Source organism: Lissotriton vulgaris, chromosome 1_2, assembly GCF_964263255.1.
Source record: "Lissotriton vulgaris chromosome 1_2, aLisVul1.2, whole genome shotgun sequence".
Classification (NCBI taxonomy): Eukaryota; Metazoa; Chordata; class Amphibia; order Caudata; family Salamandridae; genus Lissotriton; species Lissotriton vulgaris.
In genome coordinates this window covers 264,866,199-264,893,639 of record NC_141686.1, presented here as the reverse complement: position 1 = coordinate 264,893,639, position 27,441 = coordinate 264,866,199, and the positions used below count along the sequence as shown (strand labels likewise).

Sequence of the window (27,441 nt, the reverse complement as noted above, 5' to 3'; positions counted from 1 at the left end):
CCCAGCGCTGTAGAGCAGAGATTACTGTGAGGGAAATGCAGTGTTTAGGAATCCTGGGGGAAGAGGAAGGTTTTGAGGAGTTTCCAAAACTTCAAATAGCTAGGTTTGATTCGGATCTTGAGAGGAAGTGCATTCCACAGAGTCGCTGCGTTAACGGAGAACCGACGTCCTCCCGTTCGAGCCCTCTTCACTCTTGGAACATTGGCAAGGTGCCCATGGTCCGAGCGGAGTGTCCTGTTGGCCTTGTAAGGGCGCACTAGACTCCTCAAGATAGGGGGTCCTTTGCCCTGTAGGGATTTGTGAACAATGCGCAGGGATTTAAACGTAATCCTCTCACATATTGGCAACCAGTGGAGGGATCTGAGAGCTTTGCAGACAAACCTGTCAGCAACCTGGCTGTGGAATTTTGGATCAGTTGAAGTTTGTTAATGGTGGCCTCTGGGGCGCCCAAATAAAGGGTGTTACTGTAATCCAACCTTGAGAGGATTAAACCTTGGATGAGGAGCTTTCTTGAGTGAGGAGGTAAGAGGGGGAGGACTTTACGGGCTGAGCGGAGTGGGCCAAAGCATATGCCGGCCGTTTTTTTAGGTTAAGTTCTAAAAGAGAGGTCCTGTTCGAGCCAAACCCCAAGACTTTTAATTTCGTTTTTTGGGGTGGGAAAAGCCCCCATACTGACGGGCCAGATGGAGTCAGCTAAGGATGTCGACTTGTGTCCTAGAAGCATAATCTCAGTTTTAGCTCTGTTTAGCTTGAGCAAGGATTTACTCATCCAGGCATGGATTTCTGACAGGCAAGATTGAAAGTTTCCAGGGCACTGGTCTAATTGGGTGAGCGAGACGACTAATTGTGTGTCGTCCGCGTAGGTGACTAGTTTGATCCCAAAGGGAGTGACCACATCTTCTAGTGGGGACATATACACGTTGAACAGAGTAGGGCTCAACGAGGAGCCCTGCGGTACACCACACTGGAGAGGGATCAGGTTAGACCGTGCGTTGCCTTCCCAAACCTGGTAAGTTCTGTTGTTTAGAAAAGATGTTAGCCACAACAGGGCTGTGCCTGAGACTCCCAGGTTACTGAGGTGCTGGATTAGGATGCAGTGGTTGACCGTATCAAAGGCTGCACTTAGATCCAGGAGGATCACAGCTTCTGATCCTCCCGAATCCAAGATGCGCCTCGCCTCTTCGACAACCGCTATAAGGGCGGTGTCTGTGCCCTGACCTGGGCCGAAGCCTGTTTGAGAGCTCGGCAGTTGCTCATTAGTTTCCTGGAAAGATGCCAGTTGCTGGTTCACTGTTTTCTCATCAATCTTACTGAGTTCCGGCAGTAATGAGATGGGCCGAAAGTTGGCCAACTCAGAGGAGTCCAACTGTGGCTTTTTTAATAATGCTTTTACGATGGCTTTCTTCCAGCCAGGAGGGACGATACCTCGAGAGAGGGAGGCGTTTATTAAGTCGTGGCCAAGGGGGTGAAGGTAGATCTAATAAGTTTTAAGATGTGCATGGGAGCGGGATTGCTGGGAGATCCACTTTTCATAGATGCCAGGATTTTTTTTAATTCTTCCCTAGAGACTAGGGCAAATTAATTCAGATGAGGGGCAGATGTAGGGGCCCTGGGACTGCTAAGTTGGGAAGGACAGTCACTTTGAGGTAAAGTTTTTAGGATGTTTTGAATTTTACTGTCAAAGAAGTCCGCAAGCTGATTGCATTTGGCCCCTGAGATGTCTGGGACGGGAGGGGGGTTAGGAACTTTCAGGAGTTCCTTCACTATCCGGAAGGTTTCCCTGGAGGAGTTAGAGGAAATTCTCATTTTCTCTGCGAAAAATGCAGCCTGGGGAGTTTTAAGAGCCGTTTTATAGGACCCGATAGCAGATCTGTATGCGGCCTTGTTGTGACTAGCCCAATCATTCCTCCATGCATGTTCTAATTTTTTACATCCTTTCCTCTGGTCTCTAAGTTCTGGCGTGTACCACAGAGATTTCAAAGCTCTACTTTTCTTTTCAACTCTTTTTCTAGGAAGGACAAAGGCAAGTGAGCTGTCAAGCCAGCTCACTAGATTTTTGTCGGCTACCAAAGGGTCGGGGTTGTGTACTGGGGCAGTCTGCTCCAGTCTGTGCATCCAGTTCTCAAGAGAGAACTTGGACCAGGCTCTTTCTAGCGTGCATATGACCGGGGCTTGACATGAATCTATACTGGTTTGCCAGGAAAACGAGACCAGAAAGTGATTGGACCAGGGGAGGGGAAGTGGGGACCTGGATTCCAAGAGCGGAATGTTGGAAAATATGGGATCCAGAAGGTGTCCTTTGATGTGAGTGGCATCTGAGTTTTTAAGCAACACGTCATAGGATTTTAGTTCGAGCTGTAGTTCAGCCTCCACTTTATCTTGGGGGTCGTTGAAGTGGAGGTTTAAATCTCCCAGTAACATAAAGTTGGGCACAGTGGTGGCTGAGGAAATAACTGTTTCTAATAGCGAGCTGCCGAAATGCCCTGGACTGCCCAGAGGGCGGTACACCAGGAGACCTGAAACGGACCTAGTGGGGGTAGATTTGAACAGTAAAGTGGGAGCTCTCACAGTCTTATATCCCGCTATCAGCCATCCTGTAGGTGTAGTGGTTTCTATACACTATGGCTATTCCACCCCATTTACCATTAGGCCTATTCTGGGAATGGATAAGATATCCCTGAGGGAGCGCGCTGACTATATCTGAGTCAGAGTTCGATGACAACCATGTCTCTGTTAAGAACAGTATGTCGAGTTTGTGATCCTGGATTAATAAATTAGTCTCTAGGGAATGTTTCGGCAGTGACCTACAGTTAAGTAGGGCCATGCGTAAATGAGTCGTGGCTTGTTCGGTGGATTTTTTTTTATCAGGTGTAGGGTGGATCCAGCGGCTACAGTGGGTATATGGGCCTTCTGATCTGTGCACGCCGTGGCATGCAGACTTTTCCTCCGTTCTTAAATGTAGGAGGGCTTCGCGCGAATAAGTGATGGGGCCACTAGAAGGGACGTCCAGGATTTCTGGCCCTAGGCCCGAACTGGCGCGAACGGGCGCAGACGGGCTTGCCTCTGGCACGCCATCGGCGCGCCCACTGCGCGGACGGGAAGCGTTGTTCATTTTGTAGTGGTGTGCCAAACTCGCCCACAGCACTAGCCCGCCGACCTCGAACTCCTCCCAAGATGGCGCCCGTGGATATGCGCCGGGGTGTCAGAGCCAACGCCCAGAGAGAGCCCAAAATCGGCCCCTGGAAGCCAGGATGAGCCCCTGGGGCGAGCGAGTGAGGTGAGTGGGGAATCGGTGTAAATTTAAAAAGAAAAGAAAATTGCACAAACAGTGCGTGAATTAAAAAATTTCAGAAGCAGAACACAGAGCAATATATTAAATAATTTTAAGTGCAAGGATACCCTAACTCCCGGCTTTCCGCCTCAGGAGTCTCTGACTCTAAGGATGAGCGCTTGCAAAGCTGGGTCCTATAGGCAGTGGTGGGCCAAACTCGCCAGCAGCACTAGCCCGCCGACCTCGAACTCCTCCCAATATGGCACCCATGGATATGCGCCAGGGTGTCGGAGCCCGCGCCCAAAAATTAGGTCTTCTGATAAACAGATAAAAGTCTTCCCTTACTCTGACACAGTCACGCCAATTCCTCGGGCACTATTAGAAACTCAGGAGGCGAAAGCTTTTCTCTCGGAGGAACACATAACAAAGATTTTAAATTTGACAGCATCAATAAAATCAAAAAGGTCCACTTCAATCAGGATCTTCAAGCCTTTACTGGGAATGATGTCATCCTGCATCCCATTAGTTCCGAACTGCCGTTTGTATATGAGACCACTGCAAGAATCTCTAGACAAGCAAGTGGGTTCAAGCCCTAGGTTCATTCGAGGACAAACTAGTCATCAACACTCAGATCAAATGTGCAATGTCATGGTGGGGTATCAGGAGCAACTTGACAAAGGGTCTTCTGTTCGAACCTCAATCTCCCCGTTTTGTCATGACATCAGACGCTTCATTACAGGGTTGGGGAGCGCACCTGCAAGACCTAGAGATTCAAGGTCATTGGTCACCACGAAAGGCAAAACTACACATCAATCTTTTAGAATTAAAAGCAGTTTTCCTGGGTCTTCAAGCCTTTCTTCACAGAATTTGTGGCTCTTCGGTCCTAGTAAAGACCGACAGTACAACAACAATGTTTTATCTTCTGAAACAGGGTGGCACGAGGTCAAAGACCCTGTCTTCTCAAGCCCAGAAAATTTGGAATTCGCTTTTGCATCACATTACTCTACAGGTAAAACCTGTTCCTGGAGTGGACAACACAAGGGCAGATTCGTTAAGCAGACCATCCGCGATTTGCCACAAGTGGGAACTGAATCAAGACCAACTTCTTTGAATATTCTATCTATGGGGCAAACTGAATTTGGACTTGTTTGCGAATCAAAGCAACAAGTAATGCAAACACTTCGCAAGCAGATTCCCACAAAAAGGATGCAGAGGAAATGCTCTACATCTTCGCTGGACTGGGATGTTCACATATGCGTTTCAACCATTCCCTCTAATTCTGAAAATATTCAGAAAGATGAGATCAGAACCATGCCACATAATTTTAATAGCCCCAGCTTGGCCGAGACTGTTTTTGTACACAGAACGTCTCCAATTGTCCGTGGAACCCAGGATACAGTTTTCATTAATCTAGAATTTGATTTGCATGAACCGAAGCCAAGTTCTTCACCCAGAATTGACCTCTCTATAATTATCAGCTTGGAATCTTATGAACATAATTTCAGTCACTAGATATTCCTCAATAATGTTGTGAAATACTGGCGAGTTCTACAGCATTGTCTACTAACAAGACATACACCAGTTACAAAATCGCTTCCATTTTGCTGTATATTTCAAATAATGTACATTCTTTTAATTCTTCTCCAGAACAAATTCTCCTATATCTGCTTCAGCTAGCCAGATCTGGACTTTATCATACTTCAATAAAAGTTCATTTCGCTGCAATATCTAGATACCGCAGATCTCCAAACTGTCCGTCGCTTTGGTCTCAAAGGCTCATTAAAGAATTCCTAAAAAGTTTATTCAGGAAATTTCCTCCAATTAAGCATCCACTGCCTCCTTGGCAGCTCCACACAGTCTTGTCGCAACTCATGAGAACTCCTTTCGTATCAATTCACAAAGCGGAGTTGCAATTTATTTCATGGAAAGTAGCCTTACTTCTTCCTCTCACTTCAGCAAGGAGAGTCGGTGAGATCCAAGCCTTCTCCATTCTGGATCCATTCCTACAGTTCAGATCAGATAAGGTAATTCTCAGAACAAATCCTAAGTGTATCCCTAAAATTCCTTAATCTTTTCATCTCAATAAACCTGTGATCCTGCCTACATATTTCAAGACCCCTTCCACCACAGCAGAAAAGTCTCTGCACAGTTTGGACATTGGGAGATGTCTAATATATTTTACATAGAGAAGACAAAGTCATTTCGTAAATCAAATCAATTGTTCATAGCTTATTTGGGACCAAGGAAAGGTTTAGCTCTATCAAGAACCTATATTTCCAGATAGATTGCATCCACCATTGTCTTCTGTCATGAAAAAGCGGGAAAACCCCTGTGCACAAGAGTACGTGCTCATTCTACTCGAAATTGGCAACTTCAACAGCATTACTAGCAGGCGTCTCGCTTCCAGACATTCGCAGAGCAACAAACTTGGTCAAATGTGCATACATTTACCAAACATTATTGTCTGGACACAGAGTGGAAAGCAGATTCAGCAGTGGGTCAAGCAGTTCTGCGGCACCTGTTTCACTAAGGTACTTGTTTTTTCTCACTTTACAATTTGTTAATTATGTAATTGTGTGTATAGACAGATATTTTCAATTGTTAAAAGCTGTTGCAAAATTTCTTAATGGGTCCTTTCTTTAAAAAAAAAAGAGACAAAGCAGAGCCCTGAGACAAAGGGTTCTAGCCTAGAAACGCTGTTTGGAAAAAAGGACTGCTATCTATTCTGATACAAGCATGTGAATCTACGAAAGATTCAATACTGGTGAAAAAAACTAGTTACTTACCTGTACACTATGGTTCTCCAGTATTATCTTTCATAGATTCACATGCTGCCCGCCCACCTCTCTGTTTCTTCTTATGTACACCGCTTTTATCTCTGGTTTTCTTCCGTAGCTCACTCTTGGGCTGTTGAAAATCTGAGGTATGGTGGGTCTGCAGGGGATGGTGTATCTTGGGGCTGGCAGCTGATTGGCTGTGGTTTGGACCACATAATGAGGAGGAGAGGTTGCCTAATGTTAGGTTCCTCTATGGTTTCCAGGCACTTTTTTCTTTTACTGCTATGTTTATTCTTTTTACCGGGAGACTCTCACCATGACGACGGGGAAAATGCAAACATGTGAATCTATGAAAGATAATACTGGAGAACCATAGTGTACAGGTAAGTAACTAGTTTTTTCACTCAAGTCAGTCCCACTTGTTCAGTTGAGCCAGTCACCTGGTGCTAAGTCCGACCTGTATAACAATTGTTAAGTTCAAGGAATAGATAGCGTTTTAAGTCAGTACAATTAATCACTTTACTATTCAGGCAATGGCCTTTTGTTGAACTAGTTAGCTGTTGCATACACCCTTTACCCCCAATCCTTTTAATAGGCTGAATCTGGGATTCCACTTTCTTCATGGCAGTGAAAAGGGCCAGACAGCACTGTCTTTGTCCTTCATTTGTTTCCTTGGCCCTTGTGGCAGTAGAAACACTTGGCACTCAGATGCCACTTTAAGCATTATAATCTGAAAGCAGTGCACATCATCTTTGAACCTTCCTCTCCCACAAGAAAACTCCTTGCAAATTTTTTGTTGGTGATAAGTCTGTGGCGATACGCCTCAAGTCTGTGGCGATATGCCTCAAGTCTGTGGCGATATGCCTCAAGTCTGTGGCGATATGCCTCAAGTCTGTGGCGATATGCCTCAAGTCTGTGGCGATATGCCTCAAGTCTGTGGCGATATGCCTCAAGTCTGTGGCGATATGCCTCAAGTCTGTGGCGATATGCCTCAAGTCTGTGGCGATATGCCTCGTGTCTGTGGCGATATGCCTCGAGTCTGTGGCGATATGCCTCGAGTCTGTGGCGATATGCCTCGAGTCTGTGGCGATATGCCTCGAGTCTGTGGCGATATGCCTCGAGTCTGTAGTGATATGCCTCGAGTCTGTTTTGATATGCCTGGAGTCTGTAGTGATATGCTTCAAGTCTGTAGTGATAGGGCCAAATGTAGGTAAAACGTTTTTTGCGAATTCTCAAATTGCGATTTTTAGGGAATCGCAATTAGAGAATCGCAAATGCAATGTAGGTAGGATTTGCAAAATATTCTACGAATCCTACATATTCCTTATTTGCGAATTGCAAATTGAGATTCGAAAATAAGGAATACCTTCCCATTCATTCCTATGGACTAGAAGGCCCATAGGAATGAATAGGAAGTCATTCTCAAATTGCGACTCCCAATTAGAGATTCGCAAATTGAGAATGCAATTTCAAGTTTGCAAGGGTGTCAATAGGACACCCAGTTGCACCCCTGAAATAAGCATGTGTGCACATGTGGCGCACATATATGCACTAAGGGCATGTATGTGCGCCACATGGTACTTTGAAAAATGCAAAAAAGCGCAATTTTCAAAGAAAACGCAAATTACCACCAACCTGAAGCTGGTGGTAATTTGCGATTCCTTAAGCCAAAATCGCACAACTTGGGTGCTTCCTACATTGCATTTGAGGAATCGCAATTTGGGATTCCTTAAATGCATTCGCAAAATAGAGAATCGAAAATTTAGCCATTACTTATTTTGCGAGTGAGATTTTATCTGCTACATAGCACACTGCCCAAATTGCGATTGCAAACGCTGAAATTCTGCGAATCTCATCGTTTGCAATCGCAATTTGGCTACCTACATATGGCCCCTAGTGATATGTCCCAAGTCTGTAGTGATATGCCTCAAGTCTGTAGTGATACAGTGATATGCCTCAAGTCTGTAGTGATATTGTGATATGCTTCAAGTCTGTAGTGATATAGTGATATGCTTCAAGTCCGTAGTGATAAAGTGATATGCTTCAAGTCCGTAGTGATAAAGTGATATGCTTCAAGTCCGTAGTGATAGTGATATGCCTCAATTCTGTAGTGATATGCTTCAAGTCTTTAGTGATATAGTGATATGCTTCAAGTCTTTAGTGATGGGTCTCAAGTCTGTAGTGATATTGTGATATGCCTCAAGTCTGTAGTAATATTGTGATATACCTAGAATCTGTAGTGATATGCCACAAGTATGTAGTGGTATGCTTCAAGTCTGTAGTAATATGCCTAGAGTCTGTAGTGATATGCCTCGAGTCTGTAGTGATATGCCTCGAGTCTGTGGCGATATGCCTCAAGTCTGTGGCGATAGTGCCTCAAGTCTGTGGCGATAGTGCCTCAAGTCTGTGGCGATAGTGCCTCAAGTCTGTGGCGATATGCCTCAAGTCTGTGGCGATATGCCTCAAGTCTGTGGCGATATGCCTCAAGTCTGTGGCGATATGCCTCAAGTCTGTGGCGATATGACTCAAGTCTGTGGCGATATGCCTCAAGTCTGTGGCGATATGCCTCAAGTCTGTGGAAATATGGCTCGTCTGTAGTGATATAGGGATATGCCTGAAGTCTGTAGCGATGTGTCTAAAGTCTGTAGTGATGTGTCTAAAGTCTGTAGTGATATTGAGATATGCCTCAAGTCTGTAGTGATGTGCCTCAAGTCTGTAGTAATATTGTGATATGCCTCAAGTCTGTAGTGATATGCCTCAAGTCTGTTGTGATATGCCTCAAGTCTGTTGTGATATGCCTCAAGTCTGTTGTGATATGCCTCAAGTCTGTTGTGATATGCCTCAAGTCTGTTGTGATATGCCTCAAGTCTGTTGTGATATGCCTCAAGTCTGTAGTGATATGCCTCAAGTCTGTAGTGATATGCCTCGAGACAGTAGTGATATGCCTCGAGACAGTAGTGATATGCCTCGAGACAGTAGTGATATGCCTCGAGATAGTAGTGATATGCCTCAAGTCTGTAGTGATATGCCTCGAGACAGTAGTTATATGCCTCGAGTCTGTAGTGATATGCCTCAAGTTTGTAGTGATATGCCTTGAGTCTCTAGTGCTATAGTGATATGCCTCGAGTCTCTAGTGATATAGTGATATGCCTTGAGTCTCTAGTGATATGCTTCAAGTCTGTAGTGATATTGTGATATGCCTCAATACTGTAGTGATATGCCTCAAATCTGTAGTGATATGCCTCAAATCTGTAGTGATATAGTAATATGCCTCAATACTGTAGTGATATGCCTCAAGTCTGTAGTGATGTGCCTCAAGACTGTTGTTATATGCATGCCTCTTAGCAGTAATGACAGAGCAGTTATAAGGATCTGCTTCCTATCTTTCTGTAGCTCACTGTCTTGCTCCCAGCTAGATTTCAGCTTTATTACTACTCTTACTTCTATCTAAGGAAGTCATAATAGACACTTTATTGGGGAATTAAACCTTTCTATTGAGTATGCCTTATTGAAAGATTGACTAATTGACATTGTGATTTATTCTCTTCCCTTCTGTCTTTTTTCAAAATGCCTAACGGCTGGTTGTGTCAGAAGTGTGCAGCGATACTTATGATTCATCCTGTGATCTTGTTCTCTGACCATAGCAGGCCCACTCGTTTTGTTTGACTCCCATAGCTCCCACTAATGAGCCCTTGTTCATATTCTCCATAGGGGATCGGTGGCCAGGCAGCTCGCAGCCTCATGGATAACTTTGCAGACATCCTCTTCGCTTTAAACAAGCACTGCTTCAGCCATCTGAGCATCTGGATCAAGGAGGCCATGTTGCAGGAAGGCTTCCCCTCAAGCCGTGTAACGCCTGAACAGAAGGCGAACTTCAGCCAGCAGATCTTGAGGTACGTTCCCATGTAGTACCTTTATTCAACTTGGTATCTCTAGGGCCACTTGTCTTTGTTCTTTGGGGTTCTCAGCTTTGCATCTCATTGCTCCATTAATTGCATTTCTCTCTCCATTGCTTTGCTTTTTCTTTCCTTCTCTTGTGTGGCTTTCTTTATCACCTCAAATAATGTATTCAAACTCTAGCACAAATACTGGATTTCAATCACTACTGTTCCACAACAGTAACATCACATGGAAGCACAGGCCCAAAAGAGGCAGTGGTATGAGGATGGCCCTCTGGCTTCCAGTTGCCATTTGCCTTTGTCCCTGCTTATGCTACTTACTGAGAGTTGTTGTCACTGTGGCACTGGCTCTCTATACACATATTGAGATCAGAGAGTGCAGGAATTGAGCAGGGCAGAGTATCAGAGGGTGGTGGGTATAGGCCGTTGAAAGTGGTGTGTAGGGTCGCCGGATGCCAGATTTTGCATTTTGTAAACCTATTTGGACAGGATGGATAAGTGTTTCCAAGAGCGGCTAGGGACAGAAGCTGTGCCAAGTATTTTCTTTTGCATTCACAAATGATTGGAGGAATGTCTGAAGGTGAATAAGGGTCAAAAGGTCCAAGGGAGAAGACAGTGTTGTGTTTGGCTCTAGTTTCACAGCAAGATCAGGGTCCCTATACATCATAAAAAACTTGCGCTCCGCTCTTGTCGTCTACTTGATGACATGTGGAACCCATTGATGGAAAACAACCCTATTTTTGATGATTACCAAACTATAATTCTGTATGTTGTTGATATTTAACTATTCACAATTGCATATTTCTCCAACCTATCTGTTTTGTTTCCCTTTGTGTTGGGCATACTACCTCTTGCACTCTGTCACCTGTTCCTTCACCATCGCTCTTATTTTTATCCCTGGTCTATGTTCATGCTTTCAAGCACTTTGAGTACCACCACAGGAGACCCTTTCCTTGAACCCATCTGTGGCTGAGCTGTTTCTGGTCTGATGTTCCCATGAACTATCTCTGTGTTACTGAACTGTGCATGCACGCTCTGTTCATGCCTCTGTCTGTGTCTACTATTGCCAAGCATCTAATGCAAACCATCTTGTGGGCGAGGACAGGGTCATGTTCTACTGCTCAACTTGAAAAAGCTCATATAGTCTACTCTAAACATTACTCATGTATATTAATCAGTCTGGTCCATCTTTTGCAGTGTGTTCCTTGGTCTAGATGCCATATGGGGCATTAATTCCTTCTGCGCTGGTCTGAATGCCTGTTTGCTACCTATACCTTTCTTGACATGTGCAGGGCATGCTGCAGTGAATGGTAGTCTGGTGTCTGTACCCCTGATTATATTGGTAGATAAAGCTGGTGTGGATAAAGAAATAGTTTCTGATGGATACTTCTAACTGTTGATTCCTCACCTTTTGACTATCTCCAGTCGCTAGACTGTGTGCTTGTAGGTGACTTCATGTTGTTCTGTATCTACTACTCTCCATCCTGTAGATGCTGGTGGGGCATGTGGGATTCACTCAGTCTGCTGATATCAGTTCCTTTCTTTCCACGCCTTCATATGTGGATCCAAAGTGAGCTCCTTGTTTTTAGGTCTCGTCTAGCGTTGCAGCGCATGCACTGCTCGCTCTGCTGCAAGATATTTTGTCGTCGGATTGCTTTCGTAAGTGGAGTCGAAGCTACGCCCATGCTTTTAATTTTCGCGTCACACTTTATGTTGAACGTGCGCTTTTGATTTAGAGTGAGGCTTGTTTGTTCCCGAACTGTCTCCTTTCGGCCCCCGCCCACCCGGACTGGATATTTTGCTCGCGCACAGAATCTCTTCCGCCTTGCTGCACGTTTGCAGACAGTAAACCCGGGACGGTGGAAAGACATGAACTCTTTAAACCATTAAGCATGATACTTAAACGGGTAATAAGAATGGAGCATTTGTCTGAAAATGGCCTTTATTTGTCCGAAACATCCCAGGATGTGTCTGAAACTGACAACAGAAGTACAGAAACGGACCAAAGTGCACCTGAAACTGACCCAGGGTTTGCTCAGTCTGACCGAGGAGCACCATGGCATGTCCATGGATAAATGGCCCTGGACTTGCGCCTCCTGAGGCCACTTGTCAGTTATTGGAGACCAGTTGAACTTTTCCGAACGTCTTTCATTTTCAGTTATTTGTTCATTGACAAGTAGTTTGCTTGTTTTCTGGACACCTCACACAGGGAAAACTAAATCAAAAGACTCTCTCTGCTTTGGTGGATTTACCAGAGGGGACATTTGTGCCTTTTTTGGAGTGCTTAATGGCTGACTCTGGGATAATGTGAATTTTTTGCCCTATTTTGGAATTGTGGATTTGCTCTCGTTTTTTCGTGGAATGCTGTTCACGGGCTGTTTGAATTTGCAATTCTGGGAGCGCCAATTCCTCAAATTAGGTAAGTACCGCTTGTACCCGGCAGGGGTTAGACACATGGTTTAAGGAACACATAGGCCCAAGTGTTTCTCACAACCCATTGCAGGTGGACATTAATCCCTAAGCAGCTTCTGCCTTTTCAGGGAATCAACAAAAAGAAATTGCCGCTCGCCTCATGTGATGAATGGCTGTATTAGGTGAACATTTTTTTTTTTTTTTGAGTTCAAATCTGCTTTATTGTGTAAGTCGAGACATGATACACAGCTTATTGTGCCTACAACCCGGACGCCGGCAGCAGAAATACATTGAGATTGACACAGCCTCATGGCCGGCATCCCGGAGGCCCGGCGGCAATGCATGGAGGTAGAGAAGTAGGGCAGCGCAACCGGTGTTGCAAGGCAAGGAAGGATGAGCAGCAGTAGAACCGTGGGTTTTTTTGGAAAAAAAGTTCGTTTTTCTCCTTTTTGGTGTCCAGAACAGCTTAACAAAACATCCCAACAATGCAGTAACTAAGAGGCAATTCATGACTACATGGCAGAAGAAGTGGTGGTGATCTGGTGTGGTATACTATGTGAGCAGAGGCGTGCATAATAATGTGTACGTGTCATAGTCGTCACAGCAAGAGGGTCGTAGTGAGCCAGAAGCGATGTCGGATATGGAGCCCCAAAAAAAATCCATATTGTAACATATGGCGGGTAAGGCACGGGGTAACAGCGTGTTAGTAAGGAGGATCAGTGGATTGTCCAAGGGAGTAGAGCCATGATGCAGGCGTCGCATGAGGTTCGGGGGGGTGAGTGGGAGCACCGCGGTCGGAGGTAGGGGGACCTCCATCTGGATAGTACAATGAGGAGGTGTGCGCGCAGAAGCAGGGTCCCCGGTCAGGTCAGGAACGGGAGTAGTACACTAATCTATGATAGGTTGGTCATCCTTCGGGTCCACGTCATCCGATCGTGCGAGCAGATAGCGCACCAGTGGATCCCAAATGTCGCTGGGTCGACTCGAAATGGGCAATAGTTCAGCAAAGGTCGCATGTTGATCCTGGCAGTGAGTTAAGTCAGCCAGCCAGTCCTTAAGTTTGGGCGCTCTGCCCCTGCCCCACCGGCACGCCACGCGTCTCTTGGCCAACAGTAGTGCGGTATCGACGAATTTCCGGCAGGACCTAGGAAGCTTCATTGTGTCCCCGAGCAGGGCCACCAGTGGATCCACGGGCACACTCTCCTCAACCATCTCCGCGAGAGCATCCATCACTTGTTGCCAGTAGCATGCCACCTGGGGGCATGACCACGCCAAGTGGAGAAAGTCGGCATCATCGGCGCGGCAACGTTCACAGCGGTCATCCTCCGTCAGGCCAAATCGCCGCTTCCTCACCGGCGTGTAATACACCCGCTGCAGGAATTTATAATGGATGATCTTCAATCTGCTGCTGGCAGAGATGCGGGAGGTGAGCGTGCAGCAATGATGCCACTGCTCGTCCGATATATCAAGAGCAAGCTCAGCAGACCAGCGCAGCCGCGCATTGGATTCCGGCATCGGGGCAGCTCCCCTGAGCTGGCGGTAAAGGTCGGAGACCAGATGGGCCCCATCCTGTGAACACAATAAGAAATGCAACGGAGGCAGAGTTTCAGGCTCACTGGGAAATTCGGGCAGGATGTCTCTCATCCCTGCACGTAGCCGCACATAGTAAAAGAGCTCGAGAGGAGTGCGTTCATGCTCAGCAAAGAACAGGTCCGCCGATTTAAAGGAACCATTGGAGAACAAGTCTCCCCAGCAGGAAACACGTATCTTAGCACAGAGATTGCGGAATCCCGGTTACCCCAAGAGGGTAATATTAGGGTGATGTGTAAGCGGCAACTTGGGCGAGTAGAGTAGTTTACAAGACAAGCTCTTGGTCATGCGACGCCACGCATCCAATGTGCAGGAGACCGACGTATGTGGCGTAGTGATGGAAGATTCAGGGCAGTGGAGCAAACCATTGAGTGGGAGAGGATGTACTATCCAGTCCTCCACCGCTATATGCGGCATGAAGGGAGTAGGAGCCATCCAGTGGTAGGCGAAGGGTGCCTGCGCACACTGGTAGTAGGCCTCAAAATCAGGAACATCAAAACCGCCCTTATCGTAGGGGAGGGTGAGCGTGGACCACTTGAGCCGGGGACTCCTGCCTCCCCAAAAGAGCCGTCGCAACTCTGTCCGCAGGGTTCGGAAGAAGTAAGCACCAGGGAAATAAGGTATATTGAGAAAGAGGTAGAGAAAGCGGGGGAGTATCACCATTTTTATGAGCGACGCTCTCCCGGCCATGGACAGTAGCAGAGTAATCCAGCGGTCCACGGAGGCCATCAGTTTGGTTATCGCTACTCCGTAGTTGGATCGCAGTGTCTCGTCCCTGTCGCGAGAGATGCGGATCCCAAGATAGCGGAGGTCAGACCGACACCACTCGAGTGGGTAATCAAGAGGAAAAGCAGTCACTGCCTCAGTTAAAGGGAAAAGTTGCGACTTGGACCAGTTGATGTGAACACCGGACACCCCGCCAAACAGTACAAATTCTCTGAGGAAGGGATTGAGATATATCTCAGGGTGCTTGACATACAGTGTGATGTCATCCACATAAAGGGACACATCAATTTGGCGTTGCAGGCATTGCACTGCACCACCACGATGTAGCTGACGCAATCGACAGGCAAGGGGCTCAACCGCTATGGCGAATAATAGGGGGGAGAGAGGGCACCCCTGTCTTGTGCCCCTGGTGAGTGCGATAGGCTGCGATAAGTGACCATTGATCAGTATTCTCGCCGTGGGGCAAGTATACAGCAGGTGGACCCAGGATATAAATAATTTGGGAAACCCCATACTAGCCAGTACCGGGAACAGGTATGGCTACTCGACAGAGTCGAAGGCCTTGGTCGCGTCAAGGAACACAGCCGCCACAGGCGTGTCAGGGTGCACCGTGCGGAGCAAGGAGAAGAGCGTGCGAAGGTTGTGGGATGTAGATCTACCTGCCACAAAGCCTGATTGATCGGGCAGTACAAGTCTAGTCATTAACAGCGACCGCCGGGTGGCCAAGACTTTGGCAAGTATTTTAACGTCACAATTTAGGAGGGAGAGTGGGCGATAAGAGTTAAAGGATTTGGGGTCTTTATCAGGTTTGAGGAGTGACGTGATCACCACTTCGCGCATAGAACAGGGGAGCACCCCATCGCTTAGGGATTCCGAGAAGACCTCGCTGAGTACTGGGGCCATGATGTCCATTTAAGTTTTATAGAACTCTGCCGGTATGCCATCGAGTCCCGGGGCTTTGCCATTCTTGAGGGACATAATGGCCTCTCGAACCTCATCCTGCTCGAACGGTGCCGCCAGGAACGTCCTATCTCCATCGCTAAGCCAGCACAGTGCCACGTCGTTGAGGCAGTCAGAATAGGACACCTCGGGCCCCGCCGTGGAAGTGTAAAGTGACTGGTAATGCGCCACGAACGTAGCAAGGATCGCATCTGAGTCTCTAACAGTGGCGCCAGAGGTGTCGGTGAGTTCTAATATGGTGTTGTGTGCTCGCGGAGGCTGTGTGATCGCAGCAAGTGCCTTCCCGGGCCTGTCTCCCTCACAGTATTTGCGGGCCTGCCAGTGTTTGCCCCTGAACTTGGCTTCTCACGCAGCCTCCTCCTCATACCGTGACAGCGTCTCCCTAAAGGTGGCCTGTAGGTCGGGGCCGTTGTCAGACACCATGCGAAGTTCTAAAGCCCGCAGTTCCTTCTCCAACGTGCTAATGGATGTAAGGATAGCACGTAGTACACCATGGCTTTTGGAGATGCAGTATCCCCTAATAGTGACCTTGAATGCCTCCCATATGTGCTCAACCGAGTCCACCGACCCCTTATTCCTAGTGAAAAAATCTGCTATCTCTTCCCCCAGTTCAGTGTGAAACAGGTTGTCAAGGAGGATATCAGGGCGAAGTCTCCACTGCGGCCGTGGACTGTCCAACCCCGGTGTGTGAAAGTGTATCAAGACAGGACTGTGATCAGAGTATGTCCTCGGCAGGTGACGAACCCCCACCAGTTCCGCAGCCACATCTCTTGTAATAAAGAAATAATCTAGATGCGCCCAGGTCCCGGTATTTGATGTAAAGTGTGTGCCTTCCCTTCCAAGGGGGTGCAAGTGCCGCCAGGTGTCCAACAGTCCGCCCTCCTCAATGATGCCCTCCAGCGCCTCCCGTGCCCTGGGCTTGTAGGAGCAGACCCTATCCGCTCTATCTAGCTGAGGCAGCAGCGCTAGATTGAAGTCCCCTCCCCAAACTATGTGTCGTGACGCAACAGAAAGAATCTTGCCCCATAGAGTAGTGAAAAAGGCGGGTGTGTCAACATTAGGTGCATATGTGGTTACAAACGTGTATGTGTCACGGCCTATCCTGATGATGTCTATCAAGGTAGGCAATAACATTACAACACTTTCTGGGATCGTTCAACCCTCTAATATTCCAGGATAAACAGGTCAATTGTGTGTTCACTGCTGAAGTAGCCATTGACAGTACAACAAAAAGCATATCAGTGCCGATATAGGCAGCATGAAAAAGCCACCTCCGCACCACCAGTACCGGTGCATACACCAAAACAAAGTCCATGCGTATAGTCCATTAGATGATTGCCTCATGAAACATCCCCCCCCTCCACCCACCCCAGCATCCCAATCATGCCAGCAGCCAAGCAATCCCACCCAGCAACCCACCCCCTCCCCCCCATCCCCCCCCACCCAACTTAAGCAACATCAACAGCTGAAACGTCAGCAAGTCAAAGGGGATCTCCCAGTAGGGGTAGGACATAGAGTACGCACAGCCACTTCCCAGTCCCCAGCCTCGCTACTGTGCCGCCCTCGGTGGAGACTAGGGCCAGGAGAGTGGTCCTTGGTTTACGGTACCACAGGGATGTAGAGTCCGTGCAGGTCCATCGTCCACGTGGTCCCCCATGCCTGTGCACCAAACTGCAGGGAAAACAGAAAGCAATGCAGACGATGTGCGCAGTGCAGCGCGTGTAAGCAGTTAGTCTTCGTGTGGCGCCGGGGATGAGTCTGCATTGTCACGTTCCTCTGCAGCGTCGCGGTCCTCCCTGCGCGCTCTCCGGAGCGATTTGATAAAGTCTTCTACTTTCTGCGGATTGGTGAAGAACCGTTGCTTGCCCTGGTGGGTGACTCGCAGCTTCGCAGGGTACAATAGTGCATAGTCTATCTGAGCCTCTCGCAACTTTTTCTTCACTGGTAGGAATTTGCGCCGCTCCTCCTGAACCATTGGCGTAAAGTCTGGGTAGATGAAGAAAGTGACACCATTATATTGCAGCGACCTTTGAGACCGAGCCGCCCGGAGTGCAGCGTCTCGGTCACGGTAGTTCAACAGCCAAGCAATTATGGGGCGCGGTGGTAGGCCAGGTTTGGGCACAGGTGCCAAGGAGCGGTGAGCCCTTTCGACGATGAACTGAGGTGAGAAGGCGTCCTCACCAATGGAGCCCTTGAGCAATTTCTCGATGTACAATTCCATTCTGCCCGTATGCGTGTATTCCGGCACATTGGTGACCCTTATGTTGTTCCGGCGGCTACGGGCTTCCAAATCCTCATTTTTTGCCGCTATGACCCCGAGTAGATTGTCCATCCTGGACAATTGAGTGGTGTGAGATGAGGCGACATCCGAGGTGTCAGAGATACGCTGCTCCGCAGCCGTAATGCGCTCTTCATGGCGGTCAACCTTGTGTACCAGGGCGTCCAGTCGAGCAGTGACACCATCGACCTTCTCAACAACGGTGGCGAAGCCTTGTCTCATCTCCTGTATCAGGCTAGTCAGGTCAGTGTCTTTAGCAGGAGAGGTGGTAGCCTTTGGGGACGACGCGCTAGGGTCAGGGTCCAGCTGCGTTGATTTTGCGCCCTTTCTTGCGGCATCGAAACTGAGCTTGGTTTGGCGGTTCTCAGGTCGCACCATGGTGGCGATGGGGTGCAGCACCCTGGGACCGTGGGACGTTTGAGCTCCAAAGGCCGTCACCCAGGGACGCTATCACCAGGGTGCAGGGCCACAGCAGGTGCCAGATAGGATAATGCCCCAACAGATCAGCAAGGGTCCCGGCGGAGGCGATGCGGGGACCTGGCGAGGCAGGACAGACCCTAGGTGTTCCGATGGCAGGGGGGGGCGGCTGTGCGCAAGTAGTGGTGGCATCAGAGCCTAACTCCTTGTCTCCGCTATGCAAGACGCTGGCGGCTCGATAGGTCCAGTCGAGAAAGGTTGAGGAGTGGCCGAGCCTCGGTTGGGGAACGCGACCCAGGTGTAGTACTCAACCTGAGGATGCAGCCTCGGGCCTTCCCCACGCAGCACAGCCAGCAAAGGAAGGATCGAGTCAATACAAGTTGAGGAGGAATGAGGGGGGGGGCCCAGACTCCGCCGCATGTAGGTCCCGGCGGCGCAGCAGCAGGTAGTGGCGTCCCGATGTCAGGAGCAGTGTGGACGCCTATGGCCGGCCAAGGCCCGATGCGGCAGCTCCGACAGCCGCGGGGGCCCAGGCCCGATATCCGGCCCGCGCTGGCAGATAGGCAGCCTCCTGACTCCGCTGCGAGTCCGCCTGTGATAGTCAGTCCAGGGGTCTGCCAGCCGCGTTGAGGAGCGGCCTAACCCCTCGTGGTCATCCCCGGTCTGGCGTAGTCCGCTGTAGCCGGTCGCGTTCACTCTTCCGCTCCAAGGCACCAACCGGTGAAACTTCAAAGGGTCACATCTCCGGCCCTGAGCCTCGTAGCGCCGCTAAACTTGGGTCGAGTGCGGGGACAGGTGTCCTGCAGCAGATCAGTGGAAAATTAATCGATTATGCATCCCGTGGTAGAGGATAAATGGAGGATTAGGATCCAAGGAGAGGGAGCTGCGAGCTTAAGCAGCCACTTCGCTTGTGCGCCCTCTAGCGCCCCCTTAGGTGAACATTGCTGTCGTTTTAGCAGGGACGACTCGGGCCCTAGCTGCCAGGCCTTGTGAGGGCAGTGTCCTCTGTGGTAACGTATAAAGTGTTACGTTGCAAAGAAAACCACATCCAGGCACTTCTTGTAACTTCCTGGTGGTGTCAGAAAAGGTGCGCAGACTTTTTTCTTTACAATGGCGAGGATACGCTCTGTTTATCAAAATTAATTTTGTTCACCAGTTGTAGCTAGCACTAATAGGAACAAGCATTTGCAATGCAATAGGGCTCGCATTTGCGAGATTTTAAGCTATTGGCATTGTAAATGGCAATGACTTTTATTTATGTTTTAAAAACCAACACGTAAATAAAAGGCATTGCCATTTACAATGCCAACAGCTCAAACTCTCTCAAATGCGAGACATATTGCATTGCAAATGCGTGTTCCTATTCGTTTGAAGTCCTCTTTTTTCCATATTTCTTACCAGTGTGCAAGGGAACATGTACTCTCCTGAAAATACTGAGTATTAACCTTGTAGAGACTCTTGTAAACAAATGTTTGCAACAGATCCCCACAAGGTATGTCTCAGATCCCCACAAGGTATGTCTCCAGTGTTTGGGGTTGGGCCACCACAGCTAGTCATGCAAGGTGTTCGCCCTGATGCCCCAGAAGTCAGTCTGGGAACTCGAAGCCGAGCGCTATGTTGCTGAGTAGCATACAAAATCGCATAAAGGCTGATCCTACTCAAACTCAAGATCCCGGTCCCGGGGCCAGTCCTGTGACAGGTTCATATAAAGGTCCAAGTCTTTAGGTAAGCCAAAGAAGAAACACAAATACTCCAAGCAAGCCTCATCCCATCCTTGCCACTCTACGCCTTAGAAGTTTTGAGGACTTCAAGGTCTTGCTCCTGGTCTCCAACTGAGGACCTGATTCTGCAGCTAATCCCTATGTACTCCAAATGTCTGGGTCTGTTGGATATGCCACAGTAAGTGGAGGCATTTAAGGAGGCCATTTTCTTGTCTTTAGCACCCTACAAGTTTCCCCTGGCACACATTCAGTCCCAGAGGATCCGGGGAGACCTCCAGTTGTGTTACTGCTAGTGGGTCCACCCTTGTAACCTTCTGTGCCTCTTGAGCCCACTTCGGGGTCATCTCTGACAGTAGAGCCGCCTTCTCGACCAGCACCTTTTTCCGTGCTGGTCCTTACTTCGTCAATACTGGCACCAACACCCCAACTTCGATTCCATAGTTCTATCGGACTCCGAGCCGAATCATTCTCAAACTCTGCTGAAGGTGCGCTTGAGATCAGTCCCTTCACAGCCAACCTCCATACGCTCTGACTCTAATTAAACGGTGCTGTTGCCCTTAGTGCACCTCAACTTGTTTGGATTGGCCTCTGACCAGAGCCAAGCAAGTTTTAGGCGTTTGCCCCACAGAATGATGATGACAAATTTAATATAGACCTTCAAGAAGCAAGTGGGCTGGACGCTTCCACAGAAGAGTCGGCCTCATTCACCATGGTATTTAAACAGGAGGCTGAGCCCTACAGTTGCCTTCTGTTGAGGTGAAGACACACTGGCTCAAAGAGGTGCTACAGCCCGGACAATCCTCTTCTGACAGTTACTGCTGTTAAAAGAGGCCATGATCATCATCCTCATGAGCAGACAGGTGGCATGTCATCCAGACCAGCTCAGGTGACCATGCCTTTTGAACACAGTATCCCACTCCTGAGAGCCTGATAGTGCACTGTTCCAAGCAGAGTCCGCTCTAATGATTTTCCCTCAATACCTACCACTGAGAGTCTAAAACAGAGGAGGCATTTGAGAAGAGGATGTTTTCTTCCGCTAACTTAGTCCTCAGATCGATCATTGCCAGCTACTCGCTAGGTAGATACACACATGCATTACAGGACATGGTCTCCAAAGTCTTGCCAGCAGTCTCAGATTACCTCCATTCTGCACAAACTATTCAAGATGGCCAGGATGTGGCCAAGTATGTCATACTTGGAACCAAACTACTGTTTAGGCAGAGCCCTCGGAACTAGCATGGTGCTGGAGCACCATGCACGATAAGATCCACAGGTTTTTCGGGTGATATTCCAGCGTAGCTCATCGATCTGCCATGTGAATAGTCTCACCTTTTCAGTTAAGCCAGCTCCACCCTTTAGTATTCTGAAGAGTAGAGAAGGACAACATTCTTCTGGTACATTCTCGATCTACTTGCCGATCCCTCACTGATCCCACCCACATCTGAGGACTGGTCATACAACTTTTAATAAGGCCACAAATGAGTGTTAATACATCACAATTTCTGTAAGTCTTGTCAGCCTTGTCCCTGCCTTTGAAGGCATGGAAGAAACTGAAGATATGTGGCAGGGAGGTGCCTTATATAATTCAGAGATGTCATATCCGGGAGGATCCCGGAGTCGTAACATAGTAGACATGTTCCCTATCAACACACGAGAGAGCTACTTTGTTTCCAGATCCAGTCTGGTTCCTTGAGAAGATTCAATAGGTGAGGAATACAGAGTAACTATAAAGTATCCACCAGAATGATAGTTACTGTGAAGTTAAGTAATATGTTCTTCTGTGTCATCCACACATCGGAGGTTTCCTTTGCAGCGCCTTGAGACCCTCACTTATGATTTGCTGCACTTTATAAATGCTTGATTGATTTATTGTTGTCCGTGTGTGTGAAGTTATGGTCCTTGTTTAAATCTATCTCTTATCCTTAAAGCTACACTGTTTCAGCCACATTTTATTGTTTCTTTTCTCAGAGAGCGAGTTAATAAAAGGCGCATGAAGGAGATGGTGAAAGAGTTCACCCTGCTGTGCCGAGGATTACATGGGACCGAGTACACTGCGGACTACTAAACCACAAGTGGCAGTACCATGCCTCCATCTCTCCCAGAACTGGTCCACAGAAAGCAAAGGTTTTGTCCCTGGGCCCTGAAGGATGAACTAGTTGCAGCTCTTTGGATTCAGTCCAAATAAACTTGCCTTGGACTCACCATTTGAGATGTCAATTCAGAGGCCTCCTCTGAAGGAGTGTCCGTGTGCCTGCTGCAACCCCTTCCTTAAAAAGCATGCACCTCCTCTGATAATATTCCTGCGCCAATTGGAACCTAATGAAATGCAGCGATCGACGCAGGGAGGAGCGCATTGTGTATTTTCCTCGTCTATTTAAGACGTGACTACAGGTCGTCATTAGCACAAATGTATATTGAAACTGGAAAACCAGAAAGCGGAATACAACACAACAGAGCTCCACGGACCCAGCAGTGATGCCCTTGGAGATCATGGAAGCCAGAATGACACATTGTGCCTATTTCTAGCCAAACTTTCTTGCAGGTGTCTGTGCTGGCAGCTGAACTTTGAAGAGCTATACCAACGTCTGTAGTGGATGTATAGCCACAAGAAACACATATTTATCAGCATTGTGCATCATGGAACAGGCAGGATGTAAGCTGGAGCATCAGTGCCCAGTACCGAACTTTATGGTATTGAGCCATGGGTATGTGCTGTGGTTGCGCACGAGGTACTGGACAGAATCCCCCTCATTTGCAGTGGTGGGGATAGGAATATGGACAGAGATCCCTCTCCTCTCAATATATTAATATTTCTAAACTTTGCATCGGGTCTGTTTTTGTCTTAGTGTGTTTTTTTATTGGAGTTATTAGGGGAGAAAATACCCAAAGTTGAAGGTAAGCAGGACCTTTATGACCTGATATCACGGGGTATGGGCAGTGTCCAAGGTATGGCCCGACTCATTTGCACTTAATTTTTCACATCCACCTGTAGTCTGATCCTTAAAGATGTACTTGACATAAAATTAATGTTATGTTATGTTATGTTAAAAAGGTTTATAAAGTGTGCTTTTACCCAAAAATAGGCATCTAGACAATAGTGGCAAAAACTCTCAACATTGTCAATAATCTGAATACAAAAGCAAACCCATCTTTTAAGGGGTACCACCTTGCTGGTCCAAGGAGAAAAAACTGGTTTTTAGATCCTTCCTAAATTTCAAAAGGTTTGGTTGAGCTCGTAGATGTTTCGGCAGTAGATTCCACCATTTTGCTGCCATATAGAAAAAACTTCTTCCATCCCATTGAGCTTTCTTTATTCTGGGTATTTGTGCTTTGTTAGCTGTACTAGATCTTAAGGTACTTGGGGGAACGTACCAATATAAAATGTCCTTCAAAAAGAGTGCACCATCATGATGTAGACCCTTATGTGCCCATCAAATGGCTTTGAACTGGATCCGCTCCCTAATTGGAAGCCAATGAAGTTCCCTAAAGGATATGAAAACTGAGCAGAATTTTGCTAACTTCAACGGAATTCTCGCTACCGCAGTTTTCAGAGTCTGAAGTTTATTGAGAAGACGTGCTTGACATCCTACGAATAGTGCATTACAATAATCAATCCTTGATAATACCAAGGCAATGATTACTGTTTTCCTATATTCTAATGGTACAATTTTTTTTATTTTTATGTAAAAGCAGGAGGAAGTTACCTTGTTTGAATGTTCTATGAAAGTTAATCTGTTGTCAAAAATGACGCCCAGAGATCTCACCTTCTGAGATGGCTTTGGCAGCGAACCCACATTAGATGGCCACCAGGCGGAATTCCAAAAAGTACTGTTGTTGCCAAATGGTAACACCTCAATTTATCGGAATTAAGCTTAAGAGAGTTCAGTGCGATCCACTGCACAATACTATTCATGCATGTGCTGTACTGCAAGACTATTTTTTCTGTATTAGGTGAAATTCCTAACACTAGCTGTGTATTATTTGTATTTATTTATTTTGAAAGTTTTATATAGCGCGAACAAGATCTTTGCAGATATCAGAGCACTTTACAAGGACAAGGGGGTGATAGAATAATAGTATGTGATAGTTGAGGTAGTTATGTACGAGGTGCATAGTTACATAGGTAGGTCAAAATACAAGAGGTAGGTCCAAGTTGAGGTAGTGTAGGTACAAGGTGCATAGTCAAACAGGTGCCCAATAATATAAAAGTAGAGAATAGAAGGAGCATATACTTGTTGTTTAAGAGTGCTAAAATGCTTTTGGAGATAGGCATTGTTGAGGTAGGTGAGTAAAGGGTGCATAGTCACACAGGTGCATCAGTAGTACAAGAGAAGGAATAGTTGAGGTGGTGTAGGTACAGTATGCAAAGTCAGACAGGTGCGTCAACAATATAAAAATATACAAAGAGGGAACGTATACAATCAAATAAGTAGATAATACAAATAATACAAATAGACCAAGGGGTCAGGCAAGCAGTACAGAGCGGATTCTTGAGAAATACATGATAATAGATCATGTGTATTTAACCATGAGGATCGCTTTTACTTCTTTCTTAAAAAGTTTGTTGGAGGAGATGAGCCTGGTTTCAGGAGGGAGTGAGTTCCAGATCCTGGGCGCCATTCCTGAGAAGGAGCGTTTATAGGTTTTTTCCTTCCGAAATCTTCGAGGCTTCAGCAGAAGATTGTTTGTGCTTCTAGTAGTTCTCGAGCCACCAGAAAATGTCAGCTTTTGAGTGAGGTAGGCGGGTGAGTTCATGTGTACAGCCTTGTGTGTCATGCAGGCGATTTCCAGATGAATTCTGGCTTCAAAAGGTAGCCAGTTCAGGGATTTAAAGTCGGGGGAAATATGCGAGTGTTTTTTTTGAGCCAGTGATGAGTCTCGCTGCAGCGTTAAGGGACGCTCTTAGGGGTGCCGTTGTAGTTAGGGGGAGTCCGCAGAGGGCTGTGCTACCGTATTCTATGTGCGGGATGACTATAGATTGTACTGCAGTTTGGAAGTCTTTGGCTGGAAGGAAGGGTTTAAGTTTTCTCAAGGTATTGATTTGGAAGTTCGCTCCTTTGGTTGCCTTGCTGATGTACTGCTGCATGTTGAGATTGGCGTCAAGTGTTATGCCTAAAGATTTTGCTGAGTTTACGATGGTAGGTTGTACATTTAGAGCCGTTAGGTGCTTAAGCCATGCTTGAGCGGTAGAGATTTTTGCGGGTGGTGAGATCAGGAGGAACTCAGTCTTCAGCGCATTGAGTTTGAGGTGATTCTCGGCAAGCCAGGATTGGGTGTTTCTGATCGTGGTGTTCAGAAGCAAGATGTCCTTGGGAGATTGTATTTTGAGATAAAGTTGGTTGTCGTCGGCATACATGTGAAATTGAACATTGGCTGCTTGTAGCAAAGTAGTGAGAGGTTCCATAACTAGATTGAACAGTGTTGGGGAGAGGGAGGATCCTTGAGGGACGCCTAGCGATACAGGTACCGGAGAGGACATCATGTTGTTGCTTTTGAATCTCTGAGACCGGTTGTGTAGAAAGGAAGTGAACCACTTGAGAACAGTCCCAGATATGCCCATTATTTTGTTCAATAGTTCGAGTAGGTTCTCATGTTTGACTGTGTCAAATGCTGAAGAGAGATCAAGAAGTATGAGGAGGCAGGTATCGTTTTGGTCTAGGATTTGGAGGGCGTCGTCAACTATGTGAGTCATAGCAGTTTCGGGACTGTGCCCTGCTCGGAAGCCTGATTGATGAGCTTTGAGGAGATCAAACTTATCTATGTGTTTAGTGAGTTGTAGCTGAACGCATTTTTCCAACAGTTTAGCGAGAGTGGGAATATTTGTAATAGGACGGTAATTGTTTAGATCAGTGGGGTCTGCTGTTGTTTTTTTTAGTAGCGGTGTGACTTGTCCGACTTTTAGGGCGTTAGGGATGGATCCTTGTTGACGAGAGCTATTGATAATCTTAGTCCAGAGTGGGAGGAGCAAAGGGATAAAGTCTTTTACAGCGTTAGCAGGAAGGGGGTCAGTGAGGGGATTGGATGGTTTCAGGGTGCTGAGCAATCTTCCAATTTCTTCTTCGGAGTAGGTGCCAAAGGATGACCATGTAGCATAGTTCTTTGGTTCAGACGATGCTGTGTGTTGGGGGTTGGAGTAAAGGATTGCGTCATTGAGGAGATCGCTTCTTATGTTGTCAGTTTTTTTCGTTGAAGAAAGCCGAGAAGTCGTCGCAAGAAGGTGTAACGCCCATGGTGCTGTGTGTCCGGGGTTGTTCTTTGGATTGTGTTCTGATTAGCTCAAACAGTTTTCTTGGGCGGTTTTTTGCTTGGGCGAGCTGGAGGCTGAAAAATTCTCTTGGAGCGTTTTATTTTCCTGAAGTAGGCGTTTCTCTGTATCTTCAGTGTTTTTAGGTGCAGTGCAGAGGTAGGCTGATCTCCAGGTGCGCTCTGCCATCCGCATGGCCCGTCTATCTTCATTGAGGCTCCCGTCATACCATGGGTTGGAGATCTTGGACGACACTTTTTTCAGTTGCATGGGTGCAGCCTCATTGATTATTGTGGTCATAGCATTGAGATAGTGGTCAGTCAGGAGTTGAGCGTCCGTAACGTCGGAAGGGGGAAGTAGGAGATTGCAGCTGTTAGGCGGTAAGGAGTTTGGGTTGAGTTTCTTCATGTCTATTTTCCAAACTTTGGGCTTAGAGGGTTGAACTGGGTAAAATTTATTTTTTTCATTGATAAAGAAGGAGACAATATGATGATCTGACCAGTCACAAGGTTGGATTGACTCAAGTTGAATAGCGTCCTCTTTGGCGATGATAAGGTCGAGGATAGCACCTTTCTCATGGGTCGGGCTATTGCATATTTGGGTGAGATCGAGGGCGTTGAGGAAGCTTTTGAGGCTGTTTACCACTGTGTCGCTGCTGTCATTCCAATGGAGATTGTAGTCGCCAAGGAAAATTTGGGTGTTTTGCCGTCCTGAGTTGGTTGAGATTGTGTCCATGAGTTGTTGGGAGAAGGAGAGCTTGTCCCCAGGTGGGTGGTATATGATGTGTAGTGAGCACACCGGTTTGCTTTCGCTGATGACATCAAGGCAGAGGTATTCACAGGAAGTAAGAGAGGGAGCGGACGCTTTAATAACTGAAAGGTTGTTTCTGTAAATACAGGCAATTCCACCACCTGTCTTTTTGATCCTGTCAAGTCTAATGATACAGTAGTTGGGGGGGGGGGGGGGGGGGAGGATATCCGTGATAGGTGTAGAAGAATCAGACAACCATGTTTCAGTCAGAATGGCTAGATACCGTTCCAGAGAGATGATGAGATCGGCTACCCCCACGGAGTGTCTTTGGGCCGATCTGCAATTGAGAAGTATGCATTTGAGTCTGGGGGTGCAAAGGGAGGAGGAAGGTTCTAT

General features: G+C 47.2%; 1 protein-coding gene across 1 annotated transcript in view; it reads left to right on the top strand.

The window, feature by feature from the left end:
- The window catches only part of IPO13 (importin 13), a 627,153-nt gene extending 604,284 nt beyond the window's left edge, over positions 1 to 22,869 (top strand). Inside the window, exons 19-20 of the mRNA XM_086953190.1 lie at positions 9,760 to 9,941; positions 22,020 to 22,869. Coding sequence (XP_086809316.1) covers positions 9,760 to 9,941; positions 22,020 to 22,116 — 279 coding nt within the window. The 3' untranslated portion in view covers positions 22,117 to 22,869. The remainder of the gene's footprint in view (positions 1 to 9,759; positions 9,942 to 22,019) is intronic.
- The last annotated feature ends 4,572 nt before the right edge of the window (positions 22,870 to 27,441 follow it).